At 39.5% G+C, this 26,229-nt stretch overlaps 1 protein-coding gene across 2 annotated transcripts in view; it reads left to right on the top strand.

Annotated features, from left to right (window-relative positions):
* Window positions 1-207: 207 nt before the first annotated feature.
* The window catches only part of TMEM245 (transmembrane protein 245), a 77,600-nt gene continuing 51,578 nt past the window's right edge, over window positions 208-26,229 (top strand). For both annotated transcript variants that reach the window (XM_064705600.1, XM_064705599.1), the window contains exons 1-6: window positions 208-880; window positions 11,495-11,612; window positions 12,766-12,867; window positions 13,790-13,897; window positions 17,731-17,955; window positions 21,974-22,143. In XM_064705600.1, coding sequence (XP_064561670.1) covers window positions 245-880; window positions 11,495-11,612; window positions 12,766-12,867; window positions 13,790-13,897; window positions 17,731-17,955; window positions 21,974-22,143 — 1,359 coding nt within the window. In that variant the 5' untranslated portion in view covers window positions 208-244. The remainder of the gene's footprint in view (window positions 881-11,494; window positions 11,613-12,765; window positions 12,868-13,789; window positions 13,898-17,730; window positions 17,956-21,973; window positions 22,144-26,229) is intronic.

Below are 26,229 nucleotides of genomic sequence, written 5' to 3'. Positions count from 1 at the left end.
GGGCACATCCCCGCAGCTCCTGCCGGGCGCAGGGAGCGCGGCCGCCGCTCTCCCAGAGCAGAACTACATTTCCCAGCTCGCTTCCGGGCCGGCGCCGCCCCTTTCCCGCCGGGCTGGGCGCACGCCTGGAGCCGCGCGGCGGCGGCACTACAGCCCAGGGCCCCTGCGCGCCCTCGGGCACGACCGCCCGGGTACTGCCGGCCCCGCTCCGCGCCCGGCCGCGGCGGCCGTGCCCGTGCCCGCCATGGCTGACAGCGCAGAGCCCGCGGCTCCCGCCGCCGCTCCCGCCGCGGCTCCGGACGCGGGTCCCGGCGCGGCCCCGCCGGGCTCGCCGGTGCAGGAGCGGCGGGCGGGCGGCTCCCCCGGCGCGGGCGCGGCCATGCCGCGGCTACCGCTGGGCGGCCAGGGCGGGGCGGCGGGAATGTCGCTGCCGCGGCTGGAGAAGCCGATCAAGCAGGCCTTCTACAACACCGGGGCGCTGCTGTTCGCGGGGCTGTGTTGCGGCGCCGCCGTCCTCGTGTACTTCATCCTGGAGGCGTTCCTGCGGCCGCTGCTTTGGGCCGTGCTCTGCGGAACCTTCCTGCACCCCTTCAAGACCTCGCTGACGGCGCTGGGGCGGCGCTGGCTGGGCCGCCTGCACCGCTCCCGCACGCCGGTGCTGCTGGCCGCCCTCCTGCTGCCCATCTGCTTCGCCAACTACGGCGTGGAGGCGCTGGGCGAGCAGGTGCTGCGGCGGCGGCGGCTCCTGCTGCTGCTGGGCGCCGGGGGCCCGCTGCTCTACGGGCTCTACTGCCTGGGCAGCTCGCTGGGCGTGCAGGTGCTGCTGGCACAGGCCGCCCGCATCATCTGCCAGGGGCTCGACTACTTCAGCAGCCAGTGGGTGAGTGAGGCAGTGCCGCGGCCGCGCTTCAGGCATGCCCCGCTGCTGGAGATGCAGTTTAGGCAGAGGTGATTCAGGCGAGCTCTTGGGTAAACATCCAGGCTTGTTGAGTTCTGAGGTGTGTGTTAAAGTGTTGCGAAATAGCAGCGCAGCTCCACAAGTGACCCGGGATGGGGGAAGGCGCCTTAAGGCTTATTTCTCTATCTACTGTGTAGGGTTTCCTTTTTCTTAGCGTATCAAACAGTGCAATTTGAACTTTGAAAAGTAAACCTAGAAACGTTACTGATGGTAAAAAATCCCGGGAGGCTACTTTTCCCTGTGTTCTTTTCAATAGGTAGCATAGTTAGAACTCTTTTAAACTTTATTACTTATAACTGAAAATACAAAAAGTGCTATATATCAGAAACAAATGGATATGTGAAAGATCAGATCAGTAAGTTGTACTTTTGTTAAATACTGATGTACAACTGGCATGCTCAGATTTCTTAGTGTCAAAGACTTTTCAAAAGTGGCTCTGTCTTTTAAACAAAAAAAGTGTGCCTTTTCCCTAGGTATCAGTGCTCCTGAATAGATTGACAGAGAATATTTTGACAGACTGCCTCTAGTGTGAATAGAATGGACAGAATGTGTTTAGCCTCTTGAAAGTAAACACTGGAACAAAAGATTTTCTTTACTTTATTTGGTCCTGGAAGATGTCAGAGGACATGTGTTTCTGGTCTGTTTTGTCCTCAGAAGTACAATTAGGACTGAGTAGACAGAGATACATTCTCTCTTTATAAAGAGGCAAGATACTACCATGTTTACTTTCAGCTGAGTAGTAACAGAGCTAAAGCATGGCCTGGTACTAGTGGGAAGCTTTGACTTGTTGCCACACAATTTACTTGGTAAGCTTAAGATTTTTTTAAGATTTTTTTTTTGCACTGACCTCTTTGTTTTATTTTTAACAAATCTATAATATTGCTGCACTAACTAATGTGGCTAAGTTCAGGCTTTTATTAAAAGTTTCTTAATTAAGCCATACTTAATGCTGTGTAAATATTAGGGTACTGAAGGAAGCTGCACTTATTGAGGCTTGTAACTGTGGCTGTGATGCACTGCTGGATATCTGTGCCTGCTCAGTGAAACCTCTGATCCTTCTGGTGTTTCTGATTTAACACTTGTGTTCATTGAACTGCAGTAGAAAATTAACTGCACAAAGCATAGTGAGCTCCCAGAACTCTTCAGACCTGAGTTACTTGGGAAGATTTTTGTGTCAAAGTAACTGATCACAGAGTTCCTTAAGCAAACTAAGTTGCTTTCTAGGCAAGCTATCTGTGTCTCTTTCTGGACCTTATAGGAGAAAAAAAAACTGTGGTCTTTCCTTTGTAAATAGCTGCTGCTCGGTCTGGCATCATCTGTACACTTTGCAGTGTTTTCTTAGTCCAGTTTTTTTAATTTTGCAGCGCTTGATGTGTGTTATCTCAGAGCTGTAGCAGGGTAATTTAATTTTATCCATGCTGCTGAGGAGCCCTGAGCTGGATCAGTTAATAGTGCCAGTTTTAACTTCAGTTAAGTACTTTAAAAGCCATTTAATTGCTGTGTTATATTGCAGGGCTCCATTTGCATGCATATGTTCTGCTTGTTAGCTGCACAGGAATTTGGGCTATTACGAGTTGGTTTCTCCATTGTACTGTTATTCTCTGGGCTCTGAATCCTTCATGGTTCCTTCTGTATGCATGATTGTCTTCTCCCTTTCTGATTCTCTCTCCTGTGCTAGAGAAATGAGTGGATGCCTCTCGTTAGAATTATGGGCATTTGGAATACTGACTTGTTATTCTCTAACTAGATTTTTATGGTATCTACTAGGCCATGATACTGAGACAGAAACTCTCCTCTTAAGTTCTAGAAAAAAAGAAAGTTCTTTAAATGCAGAAATTGCATGTGACAATGACATGGTCAGGTGTATCTTGTCACCAGTATGTTAAAGAGCTTTCCTGTCCTGCTGTCCTCACATCTGGCAAAGCCATTCATGGCTTTTGTGAGCCAAGATTCAGAAGTGCCTGTGTTCCCATCCGTGGCTCTTAAGTCACACTTGCAGTTCAGGAATTTGGGTACCTCCATGACTGGATTGTTTGACAGCTGATTGGAAAACACTGCATTTGGAGAGCAAGTTCAAGATCTTAGGCTAGTCTACAAGCATTGTGCTCCCACGGTCTCCTTTTCTTTCCCTTCGGGCTTTATAATCTTTGAAAAAGCTTGCTCAAAAAATGTAGTTGGCTGCCGGGCCTTAAATTAGAGGCTGATTAAAAATTCCAGATGAGTTCCTTGTTCTGACTCCAGCCTTCTTTTGGTTATTTGCAGAATTCTTATGCAGGGGGCCCTGCACAAACAGCAGTTTCATATAATAGGGAAGGGGAATGTTTTTCTCCATAGTTTTTTTCTTGGGAAGGATGTGAGTTTGTCCTATAGTGGACTGAATATAGTCCTACACTCTTTTGGGCTGCAGCAATTTCATTAGTTTTGCAGGAGCTATGCCTATGTCCAGCACTGTATCTAAAAACCGAATTCTTTTGCTTTGTGGCAAGAGTTCAACCTACTTTAGGCTGATGTTTTACACCTAAGTTAATATATATCCAATTCCAGCTATTCATTATATTTTCTTCTTTTTTTGAAGAAGAATTTACATGCTCATATTTATTTGGGAAACAAATAGTTTGTAGATCCCAGCAGATGTTAAGAATTATACAGCTGCTCTGCGTTGGCTCTGAGGTTCATCTTCGTAAATTAAATTTGATGTAATCATAATGAGCAGAATCCTCTGTAGTGAACTTGATTACAGGGCTGTTGAAATCTTTCTCTCTGGCCAGTCTTTCTTCCTTGGTTTGTCACAGGTTATTGCAGGCTCACAACAGTGTAGTCACATGTGTGTCAGTGTATTTTTATGTCTCTGACTGTATGAGGTACAATGTTGTAATCTTCGCTGCAGTGTTGTTCTCGCCTCTCTGCTGGGGCTCTTCTCCATTCTCTGCAGCACAGTCCTTCCTGTCTTCTCAAGGGCTCCTCTTGGGCTCTCGACCCACCCCTATTTATTTCAGTTACCTTCACAAGCTACAGCTGCTGCCCAACTAAGGACCCTGCAGCTGCAGCTCGTTTGGAGCAACTCGGACCCACACAGGTCTTACAATACAACATATATTCAGGCCCCCACATTTCCCCCTTTTCTTTTAACAATTATAATATGCATACAGTCCCAGCTCTCAGGCTGCCACAGCTCTCAGCTGTCTTAGATACATACATAGAATATATGCATATCCCTATACAGTCCCAGCTCTCAGGCTGCCACAGCTCTCGGCTGTCCTTAGACGTTCCAAGGCTCTTTTCCTTAAAGGCCATATTCTTCCAGCTTTCTGCTGCTACAGCTCCTTAATTCAAAGGCCATATTATATTCTACAGTCCCAGCTCTCAGGCTGCCACAGCTCTCAGCTGTCCTATCTTCTATAGTCCCAGCTCTCTGGCTGACATTCCAAAGTCCCAGCTCTCAGGCTGCCACAGCTCTCGGCTGTCCAGGGGATTCCATACCTTCTTTCAATGTTCGGTTGTGTTTTCTTCATCACGTCCGGGTCACCACTTGTTGTAATCTTCGCTGCAGTGTTGTTCTCGCCTCTCTGCTGGGGCTCTTCTCCATTCTCTGCAGCACAGTCCTTCCTGTCTTCTCAAGGGCTCCTCTTGGGCTCTCGACCCACCCCTATTTATTTCAGTTACCTTCACGAGCTACAGCTGCTGCCCAACTAAGGACCCTGCAGCTGCAGCTCGTTTGGAGCAACTCGGACCCACACAGGTCTTACAATACAACATATATTCAGGCCCCCACAGTACAACTGGTGTTGTTCTGGGGGTTTCCATGCAGTTAGAGCACCTAATCAGTCTTATCCTCACCAGGGTGCTGGGCAGATCTGCAAATGCCATTGCCCACCATTGCCATGACTGCTGGAGCGGAATATTGTCAGAGTACATGCTGCCTATTATGGCTGGTGTACTGTCTGCCCCCGTCAGGGATTCTGTGCAAGACATCCACCAGGGAAACCTCCATTTGTGTTGCACTAAATGCCACCCCACCAGCAGCCCTTGCAGACTGAAATTCTCCAAGCATTCTTCATGCTCTGAGGCGTTTGGCTTCCACAGTCCTATTGAATATCACCTGTGGGGGCAAAAAAGCATCTGTGTTTTGTTGAGTTCACCTGATGGGACAATTTCTCTTCTGTTAAAGAAACGGGCACACTTCTTATTTTTAACGTGCATACATTTTCTATTTCTTTGAGGATTTAGCATCGGTGGGCTTTTTTTTTTTCCTTCCCTTTCTTCTTAGAGCAGTCTTGCAAGTTTCTAAAGCTTGCCCACCTTAAAAAAAACCCAAACCAAAACAAACGCCTGAACGAGCTCTTAGGTATTCTTTCTGCCGTTTATTATCCTTTATTATTATGGTATCCTGGCTTTTAAATGATACAGCCAAGTACTGACTGTAAACACATCTTACTAAAACCACAGATTTTGGTGTGTTTTCACAACTTTGTGTGGTAGAGATAAACTGTGTAGAGACCACATGTGGCCTGTTTAAAAACAAGATGGGGAGAGGCAGGGAAAGTCTGGGATGTTGATAGTGTTTTCTGCTGTTGTTGTTGCCTTCCACACCCACCCTCAGTTTTGGAAGAGCCTGCAGTGAGATACCTTTCTTGGAGAAGCCAAGGAGCTTGTTCCAATTTACATGCAGGAACTACAGCCTCAGAGCTGGCAGTAGCCTAAAGCTTAATGATATGTGCTACATAATATTAGCTATTTACTGATATTTATATGTACTGGATGAACACAATGATGTTTATTTTTCCAGCATCTCTGAAATGATCTGAATGATCATTATGGAACTGTCCAGCAAAATTTTAACTGTGCTCTATATAATAAAAGAAGGTGAAGAAATTGTGTTGAGGAGCCATCTCTTGCAAAAGTGTTACCATGAAGTATGTCAGAGAAGTGGTGCTCTGTCTGCAAAGAAAGAATTTGATGTTCTTTGGGAAGCCTCTTTTTGCAAGAGAATCTTAATACATTTGATTTCTGAATAGCATTTTTATTACTAGTTTCTCATAACTAGCTTTTGTATTAAGACAGGAAAAGTGAACTAAATGAGACGTATTCTCAACATCCATTGCTTCAGTCTTCTGGGTATCTTAGGTTTTATGTTTTCTTTTTAAATTCAGCATAGGAGATGTTGCAGGACACATTGAAAATAATTTCAGCCCATGTGTGGCAATATTATTTTAGCGGTCAGTTTCTCCCTGCCCCAGGGTTCTAGTTAGAAGTTCATACTTTCATCCCTTCAGAGAGGGGTGATCTCACTAAACACCATGTTTCTGTTTCATGTGGTTTACTAGTCTGTGTTTTTTTAATGCCAGAAATACCAGCATGGATATATGTCATGTTTGGGGGTTCTAGAAGGACCAGAATGGGCACACAGTTCAAGTCCTTTGGACTTGGGGCAAGGAATAACTTACTTGTGTCCACTTAGAACCTGCTCTAGGTAAATGAAGGCCTCCTAAGTGAAGGGAGGAGGTGCTTGTCTGTGCTCTGAGGTGAAAAATAGTCTTACATGTGTGATTAGCTGCAGTTTGGGTATTTTCTTATGTTTGATAAAGGCTGTCTCCTTACTAAAGGACAGGCAGTTACACACTTATTCTGCACATTATGAGGTGTTTCCTCTTGTGTGCTAATGAAACTGCACTAAAGCTACAGTAAATTAATTTTGCTTCTGAAAACCGGAGTCAAAATGTCATCTTCATAATTTGTTACCTGCCTCCTTATTATTCTTTATGTTGTTTAGAAATGAATTTTCAGATGAACAGGCAGATAAAGAAAACACTGATTGTTTTTTTTGTTTGTTTGTTTGAAGGCAAACACAGTTTGGTTTTTAGCAGTGAATTTAATGCCTTATATGCTTTATGTCATTTCATTTTTCAAGTCCAGCACTCATCTGCTCAGCTTTTGTGATAGGTTCATTTTCATTGTCAGCGTGCATCACCACTGAAGAGGGTGATGTAGAAATAGTGAACTGGTGTCATAAGATCACCTCTTTAAACCATCTTCACTCTGCAGTGCTGTTTTAAAAGTTTGCAAAAGTGCTGTGTTAATGCTTGGTCATGTTTTAAATTATTTTTTATTTTGAGAAAAACTAATGAAAATCTCTATTTCCAGATGAAAAATTTTAAAATATTAAGGGGAAATGATGAGATAGTTTGGCCTTTTTTTTTCTTCCCTGCCCCCTGCAAAAAAACTGAGACTGGAAAATAGAAAGCAATTTGAATTAGATCTGTAGATCCATCAAACAGTTTTAAATTTAAAGTTCAGTTAAAATCCCCCAAACAAACCAAAACTTAAATCAAACTCTTAAAAACATTGCTTTTCATGATTTCCAAGTGGGAAAGAGCAGCCAGGGAAAAAAACATCATTTCAAAATGGCCACAGGAGAGAGAAGAGCTACAATAAGAGAAGGAAGGAGTTCAGACTCTGTTTTCTAGGTGCTGAATTGTTACAAGCTGAGAAATTTTGGCAGGTTGGCCGGGCGTGTATCAGAAGAATTAACTATTGGTTCATCTTCTCAGTCTTCACTGTTGTGTTTACTTGTGAGGTGGTTTATAGAATCATGGAATATCCTGAGCTGGAAGGGACCCAGATGGATCACTGAAGTCCCACTCCTGGCCCTGCACAGGACCACCCCAAGAACCATACCGTGTGTCTGTCACTGTTGGGTCAGGAATGGGTGAGTGAGTGGCACATAGACTCTAGGGCTCCAGAAGGCTAATAATAATTTTATTAGGAAGCCCATTCTTTTTATACACGGTTCTGATGCAGGTGAACCTGATTGGTCCTGTAATCAAAACACTGTCACCATTGGCAGTTACCCTTTGGTAAACATCTAATGAGAAACAACTGCTCAAAAGACCAGCTGCAGAGCCTTAAGAGAAGAATTGTTTGAATTCTTTTCTCTGAGCTTCTCACAGCTTTTCCCAGAACAATTCCTGGGAAAGTTTATCTGGCTTTCTCTCTCTGACCAGGCTGTCACAACCACATGTGCCTGAGAAGGCACATGAAGCAGGTGGGAAATGTGTTTGCTGCTGGATGTTGAGGTGTTGGGGCAGCATTCCAAGGAAGACTAAATCGTTCCGACAGCTTTGCAGTGGGAAGCTCTTCTTGCCTATTCCACTTGTGCATGTGCTTCTGTTGCTCTTTTGTTGGTGCCTGCCATATTCTGTGAGCCTATTTTGCTGTAACTGAATTACAGGTAGTTTTTTATGAGCTTAGGGATCTTGAACTGGCTGGATGAATGTTGAAGCTGTTGTGCAGAAGAGGTGGGACGGCCCAGCTGGCAATAGGGGATAATGAATTGCCACTTCCAGTAGCAGTGAGTTATTGAATGCACTCGTCTGCAAAACCTTCCCCACAGAGGTTAACTTGCTGATAGGAAAAAGGGGAGTGAATTATGTAAATAAGGAATTTTACTCTCCAACATAAATCAGTATAAATGTTGTCAAAAGTTAAGTAGTTAGAGTTTGTTCTTGAAAAATGAGATTTAAGCCAAAAGAGTGTCTCTGATTTTCAAATCCTTCAACTTCAATTTCTTCAACAGCAAGCAGAAACAAACTTTCAGTAATGTTCGTGATACTTCATGCTGATAAATCCTTGACTTTCCAGCACTGAAATTTCAAAGAAAAATCACTGAAGCAGATGCTTGAGTTTAACTTAAAAGTTGCATCTTTCTATGGTGTCATTTTGTCTCTGGTTGGCAATTTAAAGAGAACTAAAGCCCTTCATAGTTGCCTTAGATGTCTCTAAATCTGCCTCTTAAATTTGCCACTTTAACACAGAAATGGACGCTAAAATCCAAGAAGTTACTCTGCAGTGTTATCACTATTTATTGGGAAAAGTGGGCAGTTTTACATGTCTAAAGGCAAAGCAACACTTAGTTCAGTTTGTGACAGGTGCTACAAAATGCAAAGGAGATGTGAAAAATGAGGTCTTGGCTGTCTGTTAAGATAGGCAAGGGAAGGAAGAAGGGCAGCTTGCAGGATTAAACTATCCTAAAGTTGCAATGTATGGAAGTTGTGCATGCCTGTAAATAATAATTGTGATTAAGGAGTGATTTAAAATCTCAGAGTAGGTGGTGAAAGTTAGGGTCTGCAACTGATTTCAGCTTGATAAATAGTTGATGATAGCTAACACATTCTGCAAAATCTGAAGTGTATGTATTAGTTACTTGGTTAGCTGTACACCCTTATAAATTAAATTTATAGGCATTTTGTCTTAGCATGGAACCTTATCAATTACAGTTTCAGTGCAATAATTGCAGTGGCTTAATTTTAGTGAAAGTAGGTAGTCTTTCATTTGTTGTTTCAATTATGTCAGTTCTTGAGAATGACATATAATAGAGAGAGGCTATTAATATTCTCCATGCTTTTCAAGCCAAAACTTTTGGAGACCATCCAGAAAAACAATGGGAAGGATTATGTAACACACTTTTAAAGGGTTAAGGAAAAAAAAAGTATGCTGTTGCCAAGTCAGTATGGGATGAAATCCTAGTCCATGTCAATTTAAGTTAATTTGCCTTGTTAGTTGCTTTCAGCTATGAACTGTTGGAAGTAGGCTACCCTAGTTCCTGTGCACTGGTTCTTGCAGTCCAGGGATGTGCTTGGCCGTAGCATTAACCAATAAAGAGCTGATTATTCTGTGGTGTCACTGAAATTAAACTTCTTGCCCCAGTCAGTTGACTACACAGATCCTTTTACAGAGCTTCGGGAAGGTTATTGTTTGATCTCTGAAAAAGGGTGACTGATTTATTTAGAAGTAAGCAATTTCTCTCTATTCAGTGGAAATAAAGATTTCAACTTGGATCATTTGCTAAGCTTTTAGAGATAACTGATTAATTTTTTAATTTCAAACACAAATTATTAAATACCTAAGCCCTTAAATGTTCAGCTACGTGCATGGATAAAACCAGTGTGGTATGTTTTGCTTTGTTGGCTGTTAAACATAGACTTTATACCCTGTTAGCCTCATACTTGTTTTTAAACAGAAAGTTTAAATTACTGAACGCACTGAGTCTCCTGTTTGTAATTTATCATTAAATTTAAAAGCTATTGAGAAAATCTGCTTGGAACTGGGACGTTCATCGTGCAGAGGTGCTGTATGGCTGACGTTAGGGAGTGGGATGGTATCTTTGTGATGAGTTATCTCTTGCAGTTAGAGCTGGGCTGTGAAGTGCCCTTTGAATGAATTTGTTTCAGCATATTAAAGGAGTGCTGCTGTGCATTTCTGGTAAAAATTTGTTTGTTTGTGACTTTAGTCTTGATGTCTACGGGTTGTGTTAGTTTTAGACAATTATTTTGAGTCTGCACTTGACCATAAGCATTTTGGAACTCTGTTGATGCAAAACTAGAAACAAGTGAAAAGTTGGAGTGATCTGCTTAGATGAGAAGCATTAGTGTGCAAAGGGCAGGTATGTGAACCTTTGTTCTCATATCTTTAGTGATTTTAAGTAATCTTGCATATTGAATCATTCCCACTGAAGTTATCAGGGACATGACTCACTGCTTGTCTTCTCAATTCAGTACAGCTAAGATTTCCTCTCCACCAGTTAGGTATGTGGCAGTAGCCACTCAAACCTGCTTTTCAGAGACTTGTGTTTTCTTCTTGAGTTGTATAGTGCAGAGTAGAGGTGAAAACTCCTCTGGTGTGTTCTTCCCAATTACTTGTTCTGTGTCTCTGTGCATTCTTCCTTCTTACAGTGATGTCTGTTTCAGCAAATTCTCTTAATAAAAATTATATTCAAACTTCATTGGGATTTATGGATTTATAAGTGTAAATTTTAAGATGTACTTAACTGTAATGGATAGGGAATGTTCATTGTATTTGAGTGAGGAAAGGTCTTCAGTTATTCATTTTAAGAATGAAACACTGAGTTTTAATTTTTACAGGTATTTGTACTTCTTTTATTTCACATCCTCTCTTGAGTAGCAGCTTTTCATCTTCTGTTACCTCTTCCTGCTTCCTTCTTTTTTTTTAGCTCAAATTCATCATCTCAAGATTCTTAACTCCAAATCTGTATTGTTATTTATCTGATGAGTAGAGTGGTGGAAGGCAGTTAGAAGCAGCAAACCCAGGTTGTCACTGATGTCTTCCTGTCTTTGGTTTTTTTAGTTAAAAAATGAAAAAATGACATGTCCTATAAAGGCATCTGTTTTGTGAACCGGCACCACTGAGGAGCAGCAGTTTTTGTTGTGCTTCCTAATGGCTTCTTTGGCTTAAGCTCCCTTTTGTCTCTTTGTACTGAAGCACAGGAGCTGGCCAATTGCTCCGTGCTGGAATGAGTGCAGCATGCTGTGCTGCCCAGCTCTGTCTCCCTGTGGCCACATAGGTGCTGCTGATGAACTCAAATAATTAATTGAAATGTGGGCTTCTTAAAGGCTTAAAGCTGACTTCAGTTCTCTGTCTATGACAGTTATGGGTGTGGGCATGAGTGTGCACACATACATGAGTGCAGAGAGCTCTCTTTTGATGTATGTATACATACCTGTGTGTATCTTTTTCTTAAAGATATGGACACTGGTAGTTGGTTACCTGCTGATGGTTTCATTCAAGTGGAATATAAGCACTGAGCGTTACTTAAAAGCAGTCTCTGTTCCTGTCTGGATTATGCTGCTCTTTCACTTAGGTGAGTAACAAGAAGTTATTATTCTGATAACTGAGGGTTCTGTAAACAAAGCTCCTCACTTGCTCCTCTGCTAAATCTGTGAAATAGTCTTAGCTGAAATGCAAACTGTTTTGTCTGCTCAGTAATTCCGGCTGCATGAGTCCAGAAGGGAGCATTAGAGTAGGGAATGGGAAGGCATCAAGATGCTGAGCTATGTCTTCCACTCCTCAAGCCTTTGTACTTCCCATGATTTCCCCTTTTTGGTTCACAGACAATGTGAACTTCTTGACACTGAGGAAAGGCTGGGGTCACGTGAGGCTGGCTTTAGTCATTCTTTTGTGATATTGTGTTGAAAGCCTGCCATTACCAAGGCTGAAGCTGCAAAATGTGTTTAGTAGTAGTAACAGAAGCAAAAAAAAAAAATTCTATCAGTAGTTAACAAGCATATCAGGATGATATCAGCAGTATAAAATACATTTGCTAGTAATCTCTATAATCTGTTAATGCAACTGTAAGATTATAGTAATCTTTTAAGTTTATGTTACACATTTAATATAATAGATGTTCTCATATCAGAGTTTATGGTGGAAGAATCATGCAGTTAATAGAAGAATACCATGAAAGAAGGTTTCACAGTGTACCTCATCATTTACTTTACTTTAGCAGCAGGTTTCAAGGGTTGCTTTGACCACGTGGGTATGCTTCCCTGAGGTTTAAGCTGTATGTAGTGACTTTGCATTTGCCTAAATTTTGACAGTCTTGTATTTACTGGTAGTACAGGCTGAATAGGCAAAATCCAAGAAAAATCCCATTCTGTGGCGATCTAACATAAATACACGTTTTTGGGGGGAACATGACTTTTCTCTGTTATCAAAAATGTTTTAATTCTGTGTGCGTTTTCATGTGACTTTGAATGTTGTTTTCTAAATTGTTCTCTATATCAACGTAATGTCACTGAAGTTGGGAACAGCAATAACTTGATTTGTTCATTGAGAAACTTGTTCATGTTTGTTTTCTATTCTTCCTTTTCTTTAATGCAGAAGGCTTTTTGTTTTACGATTTCTTTGTTTTTTGGTTGATGTGCTGCCGTTCTTGGTTTTGCTAAATGTAGGGTTTATCAATGGTGTTATTTTTTTTGTTTAAAAAAAAGAAATCCCAACACTGTATCTTTCAGCTTCTGTGGCAGGTTCCTGGAGAATTCCTGTGTTTCTGGTTATAGTTGTTCTGATGACAGTAGGCATGTTGCATGAACAGCAGAATGGAAAGGAGTCTTCTGGTAAGGAAAAGTCACTGTTTCTTTTACTGTTGGAGGCAAAAATTCACTTAAGTCCCATGAAATAATTTGGACTGTATCTCCATAAATTCAATAGTATATGGATTGCAAGAATTTGCTATAGGATGTTTATTGTGTTTCAAAGTGGTTTACTCATGAATCAGTGGTTTACTGAAGTGAATCTTGGATTCTTTACAGAAAGTGATTGCCATGGACTGATGAAAGTTTCTTTTCCATGGTAAAGTAGCGACTCATTATTGAGCTAAATTCCTTGAGTTTATGGATTTCAATATGCATTTTCAGGCGTGAAGGTAGCCCAGGATGTTTGAAATCAGAGGCTAATTTTGAAAGAAATGAGCAATATGGGTTTAGTAGCTCCTATAATGCTGACTATGAGAGAAACCAAGACAACTCCATCCAGCAAGTTTCCAATATCCAGTCATTTGTTTTTGAATAAGTTTCTTAAAAATATGTTTTGTGTTTAGATTTTAAGAAGAATAGTTATTTTCCTGTTGCAAGTCAGTTTTGAAAAATGCGAAGGTATCGTAAATTCCTGATGGAGGAAACCTTTTCCCTGTCTGGCTGTTATAGTTGGTTAGTAAAGATGATTAACTGGTATAAAAATTTTTTTAATAATCAGGCTGTCAGCAACTGTGAATGTCTTGGTTGGTAGCAGTTCATTATCAAGAAAAGCACTAAGCAAATAACTGGTTTTGAGTTCTGGCTGCAGGTGTATTGTAATACAAAAATTAATAGCACTCATGTCTGTTTGATCATATTGACTACTTATAATACATACTAAATACTCGCAGCATCTGTGCATATAATTTCTGCTGCCTGACAGCTCCAGTGGATATCTAACACCAAATAAAACATTTTAAGGCTTAAGCTTTTTGTTACTCACATGCATGTATATATTTTACAGGAGCTGAGCTTCCTGGTCAGATGATTTCCATTGCTGCTTCAACAATTGCCATGGCAATTTCAATGACAGAAGATGAGTCCAATAATGAACATTCCTCCCAACCCTCAGGTGACTGAATACTCTGTAAGAAACATTTGAATTTGCTCTAAAGGCATGAAAATGGATGGAATTCAGATAAAATTTCAAAATAGTCCATAACCTCTTCATTCTGTCCAAGATAGTGTTCAAATTGTGAATCAGGTTTATCTGTTTTTAAAAAATGTCAAGAAGATGCTAGTATAAAAGCTGTCTAGCAAAGGATAGTTTATGTGGCTGTTAAAGACCTGACTAGAAGGATTTATTACTGTTTTGTGAGTGTTTTTAGACTGAAAGTGTGATTTTTTTTTCCTGTTCTTCAGTTAATTCTTTTAATTTTTCTAGCCTTTGATTTGTTGGCAGTTACATGTTGCATAGCTGGATTTCTGGAACAAGTACAGACAAACTGGAGGACTTTTTGTGTACATTGCAGTGAGGAAAAAACCCCACTACTTTAAATATGGCATGCTCAAAGTCCTTCCTGTAGTGAGCTTACTTGACATTGTAGCTTGAGTCAAATGATGCTTTCACTTTGTGTAAGGCAATTGGCTTAAAAGAGTTCAGACAAAGTGTTGAGATATCCATCAATGATTTTGAACTTTACCATCTTTTTTTTGAGTAAGTCTTTGATGAAATGTGATACTAGAAAATTAAGCTATTACTGAGATCTCTGGAAATTGAAAAGTTTCATCCATTTCCTGCAAACCAAACCAAACAGATCATTCAACTTGACAGACTGTGAACTTCCAAAACTTAATTTTTAAATCTAAAAATGGCAGCTTTAGACAACTTACTCTACATTTTACATTACTATATCATCAATATAAACATAGAAGCCTATGGAATTATGTCCTGAAATTTGAGATCAGAGCATTATGGTGACAGCTTTCCTGTAATTCTGTGTCCAGTCTTTAATTTTGGAAATGAAATTTTTTTTTAAGCTGGGAGAATAAGGGAGAATAATTCAAAATTCTGTGACCGCAAGAAATTGATGTGACAGAGAACATACTGTGTAATGAAAAGAACAGATCTTAATAAGCCAGCCTGGAAAATTTGTTCTTTTTTTTTGTTGCTGTTCAGAGAAGTACCATTCATTCTGATTTTGCTAGAATTTTTTCCTGAGTATTGTGCTAGCTGTTTAGACTGTCATGCTCTCATTAGTTGGAAGATAGAAAGGTGTTTTTCAGGATTCATCTCACAAAATAGGAAGCACACTAAATGGGATTTTACAGAAACTGAAGTTACTCAAAATCACTGTACTGACAGTTCTGTTTTTCTGTTTGTGTTGACAAGGCACTCACACCTTGGTTTGCAGAGCATATCTTGCCAGCAGAAGGTGACTTTTTTCATTTGCAATTTTGGTTCTTTTCTGGACAGATCAGCTTTGTGAACTGGTTTATGAGAGTCATCTAAATGGCAGTTCTGGTGCAGGCCTGTGTTTGTCAAGTGGAGAATACTGGGTCATTGGGAGTGACAGTTTAGTTTTGCTAAAAGTGCTGGAGAACTGCATTCTGAAAAAGTTCTTGCCTTGGGATACCCTAGAACTTTTTCCTATTTCTTTCTATTTCTCTTTTTTTTCCTTTTTTACTCCCTCATCTCTTGCCCCTCTGTTTTGTGTTCTGTGTACAGTCTGCTTACAGGGAAACTGTAAGAAGTAAGATGGTAAATTGTTACTGCTTTTAACATTACTGTTGCTGTTATTTAATTAAATCATTCTTCATTGCAAAAATATGCCAATCAAATTTTTCATTACAAAAAGAAGGAATGTTCTCTTTTATTTCCCAAAGGTTGACTCTACTAAGGAGTTTTTGGGCAAAAAATATTGAATAGCTTTCATCTTAGGCATAGACTTCAGCTAATTATTCTGGTTTTGCTTTCAGTACTTCCTTTTGTTTGATAAATATTTGAGTTTCTGCTTGTTGTATTATTGCTTCTTATGTTGATTAAGAAGTGTTGAATAAATTGAAGGGGAAAATTCTTTATTATGGGTATACTGCTTTCAAATTTGTGTTTCTTTAGTGCATCCATTTGTTTCTGTTAGTACTCTTCTGCTTTATTACATATAGACTGAGAAGTACAGGAGAATCATAGACTCTCTTCTGTATGACAAAAATACTTTATCTTTTTAAGGAAGTTTCTGCTTACAGGTAACTTTTTCTCTCCCCTTATGAAAAGTTGTTTGTAGAGTAGGGCTGGCCATCACTCCCTGGAGATATGCACTGATTTGCCAAGAACCTCCCCACCTGAAGCTTCTGCTGTGCTTAGCTGCTTGCAGAATTCCTTCTTTCAGGTTGCATGCCATAGTTCCTTCATGAATATTCTGGAGTTCCACCAAATACATAGCCAGCAACCATCTGATGTTTCTGTCATCCAGTGTCAATTCCAGCTGGGAGAATCAATGGATTTGCACTGCTACTTTTGGTGTGGTGGGGATGTGTTCATGAGCTGTAAAAGTAGTTCCACTTACCTAGAACACCAGCCCAGGTTTGTGCAAGAAAAGACGAGTGTTCATCTGCTGTGTGAAGATGCAGTTTGTTACTTGCTCTTATTGTATGACAAATGAGTGTTGCCTTTTTGAGCATTTTAGCTGTCATGCTTTAGGCTAGGAATGGTTTTGGTGACACACTGCAGCCAAAAACCTGTGTGGAACATGAGCAGTTTGACTCTGTGCATGTAGTATGCTGTAGTACAGTTTTTATGCCGTTTTTCTTCATGGGAGAAGATGTGTCTGTGGCACAAGTCCAGTGAAAGAGTTGTGCTCATTGTTTACCAGCTGTGTGGTAGGTACCAGCATATTAAATTGCCTTTTATGCTTCAGCACAGAGTAACTTTTCAGGTTTTTCTGTGTGTGCCTTCCTGCACTATGGCTGCAGACTTTGCTCAAGTAGTGATGTGTGGGAAATGTGTGCATTTGGACAACAGCACAGAGCCTCAGTAAAAGCTACTACTGCTGTTTTCAGGGAGAGATTTTACATAGAGTGGCTGAAGATGGATTTGGTATCATCCAGCAACTGAAGGATCAAATAAATAAATAAATAGGCATGTTCTGCATCCAAAGATTTTAATTTGAACACAGTATTTTTGCATGAAAAGACTATTGTTTATGTATAGGGTCTTTAACACATCAGTTTGTTTTTGAATTTAATTTCTTGTTAGCTAACTTATGAGTGAGAGACTGACAAAATTTGTTTTCCACTAACTTGTGCTTGATGTTACTAATATTTGTTACATAGAGCAAGGAATTTAAGATGATGGTGTGAGTGCTCCTATGTTGGTGTTGTGAGTGATCTGGAAAAGTAGTGAGACAGTTGTAAGATACAAGATTTCTCTTCAATGCATACTCTATATTTTTTGTTCTGTTTAAATGAGTATTGATTCCTAAGATTCCTTTTTGAGTACTTGAAGTAAAGGGAAGTGAAAGATTTATTATAAGGCTTCAGATTTTTTTCTAGAAGTTAATTTTATTTTGTGTCTTTCATGGTCTTATGGTTCTTTGATAAAACATAGTTGGCTTGTAATTTACTTGCAGGGACAGGAGCCCTCTTAGAGGCTGTAGCAACTTCTCATCTTTCCTCCTCTCAGCACTGTTTGGCATGGTGATGCAGGATGTGGGAGAGTTTACACAGCCTTGTTCTAGCTTTTCAAAATGCAGATCAGTGCCAAGGCTGTCTCAGTCTTTTAGAGAAATTAAAAGAAAAAAACCAACCCCAAACCAACAAAAACACAGCCTTCTGCTGCTGTCCCTTCCTTCACCCCCACCTTCCAAAAAAAAAAGGAGATAATTTGGGAATAGGGAACATATTCTGTTTTGTGGTGAATATTAATGTGATAATTTCCATTTCTTTGTTTGCATATGTTTGTTTTAGGATCAACAGCAGAAAGTGATCAGCCTCCACCTCCACGAGCTTCATCATCTTTTGGCACCTCCTCTTCATCATCTTCTGGGAATAGACAAAGAACTGAGATTGGATCTTTTCTTAGGAAGAAGAAAACTAGTGATATTTACTTTGTTACTCTTGTGTGGGCCATTGTCATTGTTCAGATCTGGCTAAATTTTTGGATTGTGCAGCTGTTGCCAGTGCCATTTGCAGGTAATAGTCCAATTACTAGAAATGTTTGGCATCATGTTAAATAAAACGGGGAAAGGCTTGTAGGCTTGTATGAGTTTTATTTAAAAGCTTTTTCATGACTTGTTAAGACAAGATGAACTGTAGCTTCAAAAAGGAGGATTGATGTGCCCTGGCTTTTACCTTGTAGTGGACAACTCTGTTAAATTGCTTTGTCTGTTGACTATTGTAGTTGTCTTAAATAATGTAGTGCCATACCTTACATAGTAAGAATACTTCTGGTTTAGACCAGTTACTTCTTCCTCCTGATGTCAGTTCTTTCATAATTTTGTACTTATAATGAAGAATAGTTTAGCTCTTATTCAGTAGTGAAGTAGAGCTCATGTTAGCTTTTAATTTCTGTAAAAAATGGGTTGCTAGGTACTGTGGACAAGTGACAAGATAAATGTAGTTGCAATTTTAGGTCTGAGGTTAATTAGCTTTGTTGCTTTACATCTATATTCATCTGTTCTCCTATATATCAGGTAAGGATTGGAGTAGTTACAATAGCTATCACAAGATATTATTTTAAAACTGGATGCCACTTTTTCCTCTACTCTTTTGGGGCAGTGAAAAGGGCAAATGGGAACTCTGGGAGTATGTGTGAGCTACTATGAACTGGAAAGCATTTCTTCCCATCCCCTTACTGTAAACAAAGTGAGTTTCCTAGTTTACTTGCATTTTCTCTAATCTTTAATTAAAATGTTAGTTTTTAGCATTTTAAAATGCATTTATCACTTGAATGTACCTATTATATTTTTTATAAAGTGTGGTGGGTTGGCCCCAGGTAGTGGCCAAATACCCTCCAAACCAATCACCAGTGTTTTAGTGTGGGCATGTTTGTGAGCTGCGTTGCCTTTAGGGAGGTATGGGCTTGGGATTTTCTTTATCCCTAGGCCACAGTCCCTTCAAGAGGTGTAGCTGCTCCAGCATGGATCCTCTCTAGCCCAGGGTCTCTCTGAGTGGTGTTTCTGCTTCCCTGGCCTTTTCATTACCTCTCTTCATCCCTCTGTTCCCTTTTCCTCTCTAGTCACTTTTTCTGTGTTCCTTCCTCTTGTCCCTACCCAGGGTTTCTGCCCTTCCTTAGATACATTTGCATTGAAGCACCACACCCGTGCCTGACGGGCTCAGCTTTGCCCAGGGATGGAGCTGTTGTGGAGCCACCTGGAGCTGTGTCTGGGACAAGGCGACCCCTGGTCTCTTCCCATGGTGGCCACCACCAAAGCCTGACATCTGTGCACAGACACAAAGCTCTGTAAACCTTCTGGAACTTGTGACTTGGGTCACACTTAGAGATTGGAAGGGCTGTGAACTCCAAGGCATGGAGAAGGGAACAGCTGCACCTTTGGCTGTGGCACTGGAGCAGCAGCTCAAGGGTAATGTGATGGCAAGACATATAAATAGCTGGATGGAGGGTAAAGCAGAGAGGGGTTTGACCTTTGTTTCATTCCAGTGTAGTTACTACAGAAGGAACTTCCCAGTTTTGGTGTCTGGGTGTTACGGGAGGTGGCAATCACGAGTGAAAAAGCAATTAGAAAATAAATTTTAGACTTACTAGAAGCAGAGCGTTGTGAACTAAAACTAGGTGAGCTAGTTCAGTGAAAAGTCAAGGAGTAACTTAACCACTGTTCAGAAACCCCTACGTGTGAGGAAAAGGGGGAGCAGCAGTTCTGCAGCTAGACAGAAGTGAACGGTTTAAGCTTGAGCCACACAAGTCTGGATTAAAGTCCACATCTAAATGAGACAGATGAATACTGCTCCTGACAGTCATGAGGTCTAAAATAACTATCCAAACAACAAACTCCAGCCAAAAGAGAAATTGCTTTTGGGAATATTTGTGACTTGTTGCCTTAGCAGTGACACTGGGCCATGACGTGCTTTTTTGTGGCATGGAACTGAATCATCAGAAAGATATTACACATGGGCAGTATAATGATGAACAGAGCCAAACTTAGAACAGTGGATTACATTAAAGGTCAGAAGGTGAGTGATGATAGTCTGCATGGCTGAAAGAGAGGGAATTGTAAAAATACTAGGAAAATAGGAAGGCTAATAAAGCAAGTTTCCTTGCAATGGTTCAAGTTTAAAGGGACTAATAATAACTTGAGGCCCTTCTAGTATATAAACCCCAAAGCCACCCCCCAAAACCTCCCCAAAACCTTAAATAGGTGTTAATTTCACTAGAGTTCCTTATATTGGTAAAGAGGACTCATACAGAGTAGCATTTAGATTATTAGAAACATCTTGGTGCCATTAACATTTTTCCTTGATTGCATTTATACTTCAGTTGGAATGAAATGGTCTTTTAAAATTGCTTAGTGTAGAGGGTGGGAAAATGATACCATAATTATACCATAAAATGAAAAGGTGAAAGAATTGCTGTGAATTGAAAAGCTAAGCAAAGAAACACATTGTGAAACACTTGCAGCATTTTACTGAGTGATTTGAGCCTGGAAATCCTGATACTGTCTCTTTTAAAGATCTTTGACTTTCTTCCTTTCTACTTCTGTTGTATCCTTTTTTTGTTTTTTTAATTGTTGTCAGGTAATTTTCTGCTTCCTGCAGATGTTTGGAACTTGTTATTATGCAGACTTTTTCTTGTTTTGCTCAATGCTTTCTAATAACAGTTAGAAACAACAGTTTCTTTATCTTTTCCTCTCTTGTCTCTTTTTAACTTAATACGTTTATAGCTGTTTGATTGACTGTAGCACCTCCTTTGCAATGAGTGACAGTACATTTTTTTTAGAAGATACTGTGTAAACACTTACACTTAAGTAACAGTGGAAGATTAGAATGCCATTTGAGGATCTTGTTCACCTTGTAAAATGCAAGCCTGCCTGGCTTTGCTGAGCAGCAGTTGGTGTTGTGGCCATGAGCTGCATTTCATCATACAAAAACTTCAGCCTTTAGGTTCAGTGCTGGCACTCACACTGTGTTTTCTCCTTTTTTGTATCTTTGCCACTCATTTTATTAGAGAAATTGTTGGATTATTCTGTTTCTTCAAGAGAATAAATCCCATATTTGCCACACGGTGGTGCCAGAGGGTAAGTGAACTAAATGTCAGCAAATCATTGCCCTGACTCTCCAAAACAAGAATATGAACTATTACACAGGTGGCTTCCAGAGAATAAGCTCTTGTGGAATTTGGATAAATGCCCTGTAGGCAGTAAAAGTCAACCTTTTTGGCTATGTATGCCGTTTTACACTTCTCCAAGTAGAAAAATGTTGTAAATTTTTGATGATGAAGTGATGTACTGCCAAGTGTTGTGGAGCTCATGTATGGCAGTAAGTAATGAATCTGGTTTGGAGAATAGTCACAATAATTAAAAGAAAAAGATTTATTTAAAAAGTAAAGTTACAGGTAGTGATAGAAACTTCAGTACTCGGTGTTGCCAATATAAAATGCTAATCACAAATAACTTTCTTTAAGGTTTAAAAGCAAAATCTTATCAGTAATATTTCAAAAGAAGATTTAAATGGATGCTTCTTTACTGTGAAATTCTGCATGATGTGGTGTCAGTTCTTGAAGGAAAGATACACTTTAACAACTTAGAAGGCCTAAAGCATAAGAATTTAGGTTGAAGATTTTCTATTATGTGTAAAGTGCTGTTAAGTTCTGATTGTGGTACTTTATGTGGAGCCATTTGGCATGGGGTGTGTGTGTGGATATGGAAGAAATCCACTGTACTGGAATAATGGAGTGGCACCTTCTTCTCCCAGGCCTTGATCAAGTCTGAGTTGCATTTTTGGGTAATGTGATGTCACTTTTCTTATGCTGTCATCTAAGTTCCATGTGGATAAGCGCAGCTTATAAGCACACTTATAAAGATAGTGAGGAGATTAGTTCTAAAAACACTGGCAAATTCCAGAAGTTTTTAATGGGAAATAAAACTCAGGAGTCTTTTCCTTTCTTTTTCATCAGTCCTCCAGAATAGAATAAATAAGTAGTATTTTGGTGCTCCTCTGAAATCTCTGATAGTAAATTTCCTTCTTGTGGTTACAGTTTGGGCACTTAAAAAATTCGTGGTTCATTTTGGAGTTTTGAACTTCATGGCAAAGCACTGCAAAAGTTGGTGGCAGCTGGTTGAAAATTTTGTGAAGGAACGTCAGGAAGCTCTTGCTCCACGGCCCATCAGAGGACTTGGAAGTGTTATGCTAAAGCTTGACAGTAAGGTATTTCTACTTACTTCCTTAAGCCACTTCAAAGTTTGTTTTATTCTCTGTTTCACCATATTCTGAGATGCTTTAATTCTAAAATAAATGTCTGTCACTAATGGATATGTCTTTCATGTAAAACTGTATCTGTTTTATGGTGTATTTTAAATTATGTCTCTTCTATCACTATTCACACTTAAGTGCACAGTTAAGTTTGTTAAATGGTTGCATGCAGACCTTTACAGAAGTCACTTTTAAAATGTTGAATCACCTTTTTAAGGTTCCTTATCTGAGTAAGGCAAAGTTCTCTTAATCTTACCTGGTTACAAAGATTTTGGATTTAAACCTAGTGAGCTTTAGTCTGAAGGATAAGATGTTTCTACTTCTAATGTGAAAATTTGATTAAAAAGCAAACCATTGTGTTTGGGTAGTAGGGTCCAAGTTAGTTCAGACATATTTGTCTGTACTGTGTGGAAGCAAAGTTGTTGCACACAGTACTATGGTGGTACAGAAATGAGTCTTCCCTCTGTAAAGGAAGAAATATGTGGGATAAAGTATTTGAGAATTGTCACAGAATAAGGCTTCTGTGTTCCCCTTCCTTCTTCCCCATGCAAAATATGCCAACATTTGCATTGCAAATTGCATAGTTGGAAAGCTCCAGGAAATTTATAAAGTTTCTCTCATTAAGAATTTTAATTTTCATGTAAATGGATAGATAATTTTGTTTGTAATAGATGTGGCACTGTGTAAGAATGTGCTTTCTGTAAATGTGTCATTGAAGTATTCTCTGCTGTGGAAAAAGCCTTTATCTTAGGACTTCTATAACTGAAGAGCTGAACCCTGTAAGTACATTTGTCAGAGCATCTGTACCTTGGCAGATTGGTCTTGCAGTTTATGGCTCTAAATTCCTATAGGAGAGGGAGGAGCTTAAGCCTGGATCTAATGAGTGAATGGATGACAAAAGGTCAACAAAAACATTAAAATGGCTGTAGGAAAAAAGTAAGGATTTCACAGGGTTCATTGAGGAAGAATTTGAAAAAGGAAGAGTCTTCCAAAATACCCCTATAAACAACAATAAAGTGGTTTTCCAAAGGTAGTGAAAATTACTAATGTGGAGGATAAAAGCTTACATTATACAAAGCCTTTCATAAAAAGATTTTGTTCTGTAAGTAAGATGCCACTCTAGACACAATGTTGAATGTATTGTTGTTTCATGAGTTGTCAAGTTTGGTATCCTTGTATTGTATAACTGTATGATACAGTATCCTTCCTAATTCCAGCAAGTCTTTTCTCCTTAAAGAAGGTAGGGCTTTAATGTGCAGCAGAACCTCTCGCTCTTCAGCTTAAATGTACTTAAGGTCAGTTTATTTACATGTTGTTTTTGTCTAAGCAGGAGAACAGTGTTGACCAACTCATTTCCCCATCTCCCTTCACCCCTCCACTTGTTGGATGACAGCTGTATTCCTCCTGAGTGTGTGCTCTGTGTATTAAAGCAGTTTAAGCTTTCCCAGACATTACTAGAAGGGCACTTGATAATCTGCATGATTTTGTTGTCCTCATTTGTGCCTATTTTAATTCTGTTTCAGCCAGCGTTTATCATGGGTGGCTGGGATTATATGTAGTCTTCCAATGCTTATCACACTAATACATCCATATCTTTTTAATTTCTACTGGCTGTGCTCATTCTGGTTATTGTAGGATGATGGATGCATGGTATCTCAGAATTTGGGAAGCAGTGCCACAGGCTATTGGCAGTTACGTTTTTTGTAGGGACAGGGAAACAAGAGAAGTGAAAATTACATCCTTGCAAGATTTTTTAAGTTGTATTACCAAATGTTTTGCTTCAGTAGGCACTGTTGAAGAGAAAGTAAAAAATACGTGAACACAAAATAGAAATTTAAAGAGTAAATTGTTACAGTTTACCTTTTATTGGGGGTGTGTGAGAAACCAAGACTGAGGGATCATTTCCTTTGGAATTAGATGTTTAATTTTTAATATTTTGTTTCTAGCTTATTTACATGGGAGCTTAATCTGCTTAGGATTTTTGTTTGGTTTGGTTTTTTGTTGGTATGCAAAGTTAGTTGGAAACTCTATTTTAGCATCAGGATGTATTGAGGATCTTAGCTAAGTACAGCCAGCCTTGATGAGGTCTTTTTTATGCAAACACTTAGTGGTAGTACTTGGGCTGGCAAACATGGTATGTCCAAATAGGATATAATTCCAGATTTGAGTGAAATGTAGTGAGAATGAGGAACGTATCTTAGAGTGGCATGTTTTTTTCCCAAACAAATTTTAGGAGCCTAGTGTAGATAGTCTGAAAAATGGCCCATTGTGAGAAATGGGTGAGTACTGCTCATGCAAATCTGAGCTTTACTGATTCTATCTGTTTTTTAAACAAAACCATCAAGAAAAGAGCTGCTTCTCCTTGACAATTCTCATTTACCCCTGGTTCTCCTGGAAGTGCAGAGAAATTTGAAATTAAGAGAAACTGTGATGAGAAAGAAAAGGGCCTTGCATTTTATTGTTTTTGTAAGCAGTAGGTCAGTCTCTCTATAAATGTGTGTTTAAGAATGGGCTATGAAATTAGGATGTGGATACTGTATCCTGTTCTTACTGAATACTGTTCCTGGCTGTGCATTTGCCTCATGGAGTCAGCAGACAGCAGTGCAGATGTGAAAGACTTCCTGGAGGAGAGAGTAGGGAGGTTTCTCTTGTCAGCCACTGAACTATCCTAAACCCCTAAAGATGGGGTAACATGATTGTTCTTATCAACAGTAGAGAATTAATAATCTTCTTTACTCAATTTTTTTTAAAATTTTATTTTAAAGAGGACTGTTGCCTTACAAAATGACTGCAGTTTGGTTATAGAATTTGTGAGGGAGTTTAGCAGCATTGGCAGTGGCTCAGCTGCATGCACTGGACTTTTACTCCTTGGAATGCACTAATATTTTACATACATGTTCTCTGATGTACTTGAGTGAATCATGTAGTTGTCATATGCTTTTTGTAGGTATAGTGCACTAGAGTTTTATGTGTGGATTATTTAGATCCTTTGCATTTTGGATAAAGTCAGCTTCTATTTCTTCTGGTACCAAGTTCATTACATAGTTTAACCAAGCACAGAAAACAAGTATAATCTCTGCCAATAGTTATATTGTTATAGAAAATACTTTCATGCACATGGAAGAACTTAGATGAATAGTTTTCCAATAAAATACTGGAAAAGTGGCTATAGACTTATTAGTTTTGGATGACTTGAAGATTAGAATTAACCTGTAGCCTGTTTTCAAATGTAGGTTGATTACATTTGTAGACCTACTTAAACATCAGTATTGGTAAGCTGATAGACAGGTAGAGCCTTCCAGATATTGTCTTAAATGTTGATAAAAAATATTTTTATTTTGGACATCTAATGTTATTTCCTAGTTACTGTATTTATTATCCAATTCGCAGAGGCTGAAATTACAGAAAAATACCAAAGATTTCCTTTCATGTTCAGCTAAAATCTTAGGGCTCTTTTGTTGTATTTTGTATGGAATTGCAAAGTGGAGCAATACAGCCATGAGATCTGTGGTTTTTCCAAAACAAACCTCAGGTACAGACAGTAGGTTTAAAAGTGAAGAAATAAAGTTAAAAGTATGTCGTTTAATCAGAAAACAACTTTCCCTTTTTTCAGGGGAAAAATTGCTCCATAGGTGAAGAGGTAAAGTAGAAACAAATTCTACAGTGTCAGTTTGAGGCTTTTGATGCCTTGTAATTGATTTCTCTGACTGTGACTCTTTCTAAAAGTAGCAAAAGCTAGTAAACATGGGTGCTTTATGACATATTTCATTTTCGTATTTCCTAATGTTCATGATTCTTTGTAAATCTGCTTCTAACCTAATTAACATTTTGAGATTTTTTATAAATATGAAATATTCATGCCTTTTGTTTCCATTGGGAGCTAATGTAATTTCTGGCAACTGGTGAACATGTTAGATTTACTGAGAATTCAATGTCTTGTTTTCAGGAAGAAACAAACTTCACTTACATGGTCTTAACTCTAACAGATATGAATAACAACATTAAAGCTGTTCTCTGTTCTGATTATGCTACTAATGATTA

This window comes from Zonotrichia leucophrys, chromosome 2, assembly GCF_028769735.1.
Source record: "Zonotrichia leucophrys gambelii isolate GWCS_2022_RI chromosome 2, RI_Zleu_2.0, whole genome shotgun sequence".
Taxonomy (NCBI): Eukaryota; Metazoa; Chordata; class Aves; order Passeriformes; family Passerellidae; genus Zonotrichia; species Zonotrichia leucophrys.
This window is presented reverse-complemented; position numbering and strand designations above follow the sequence as displayed.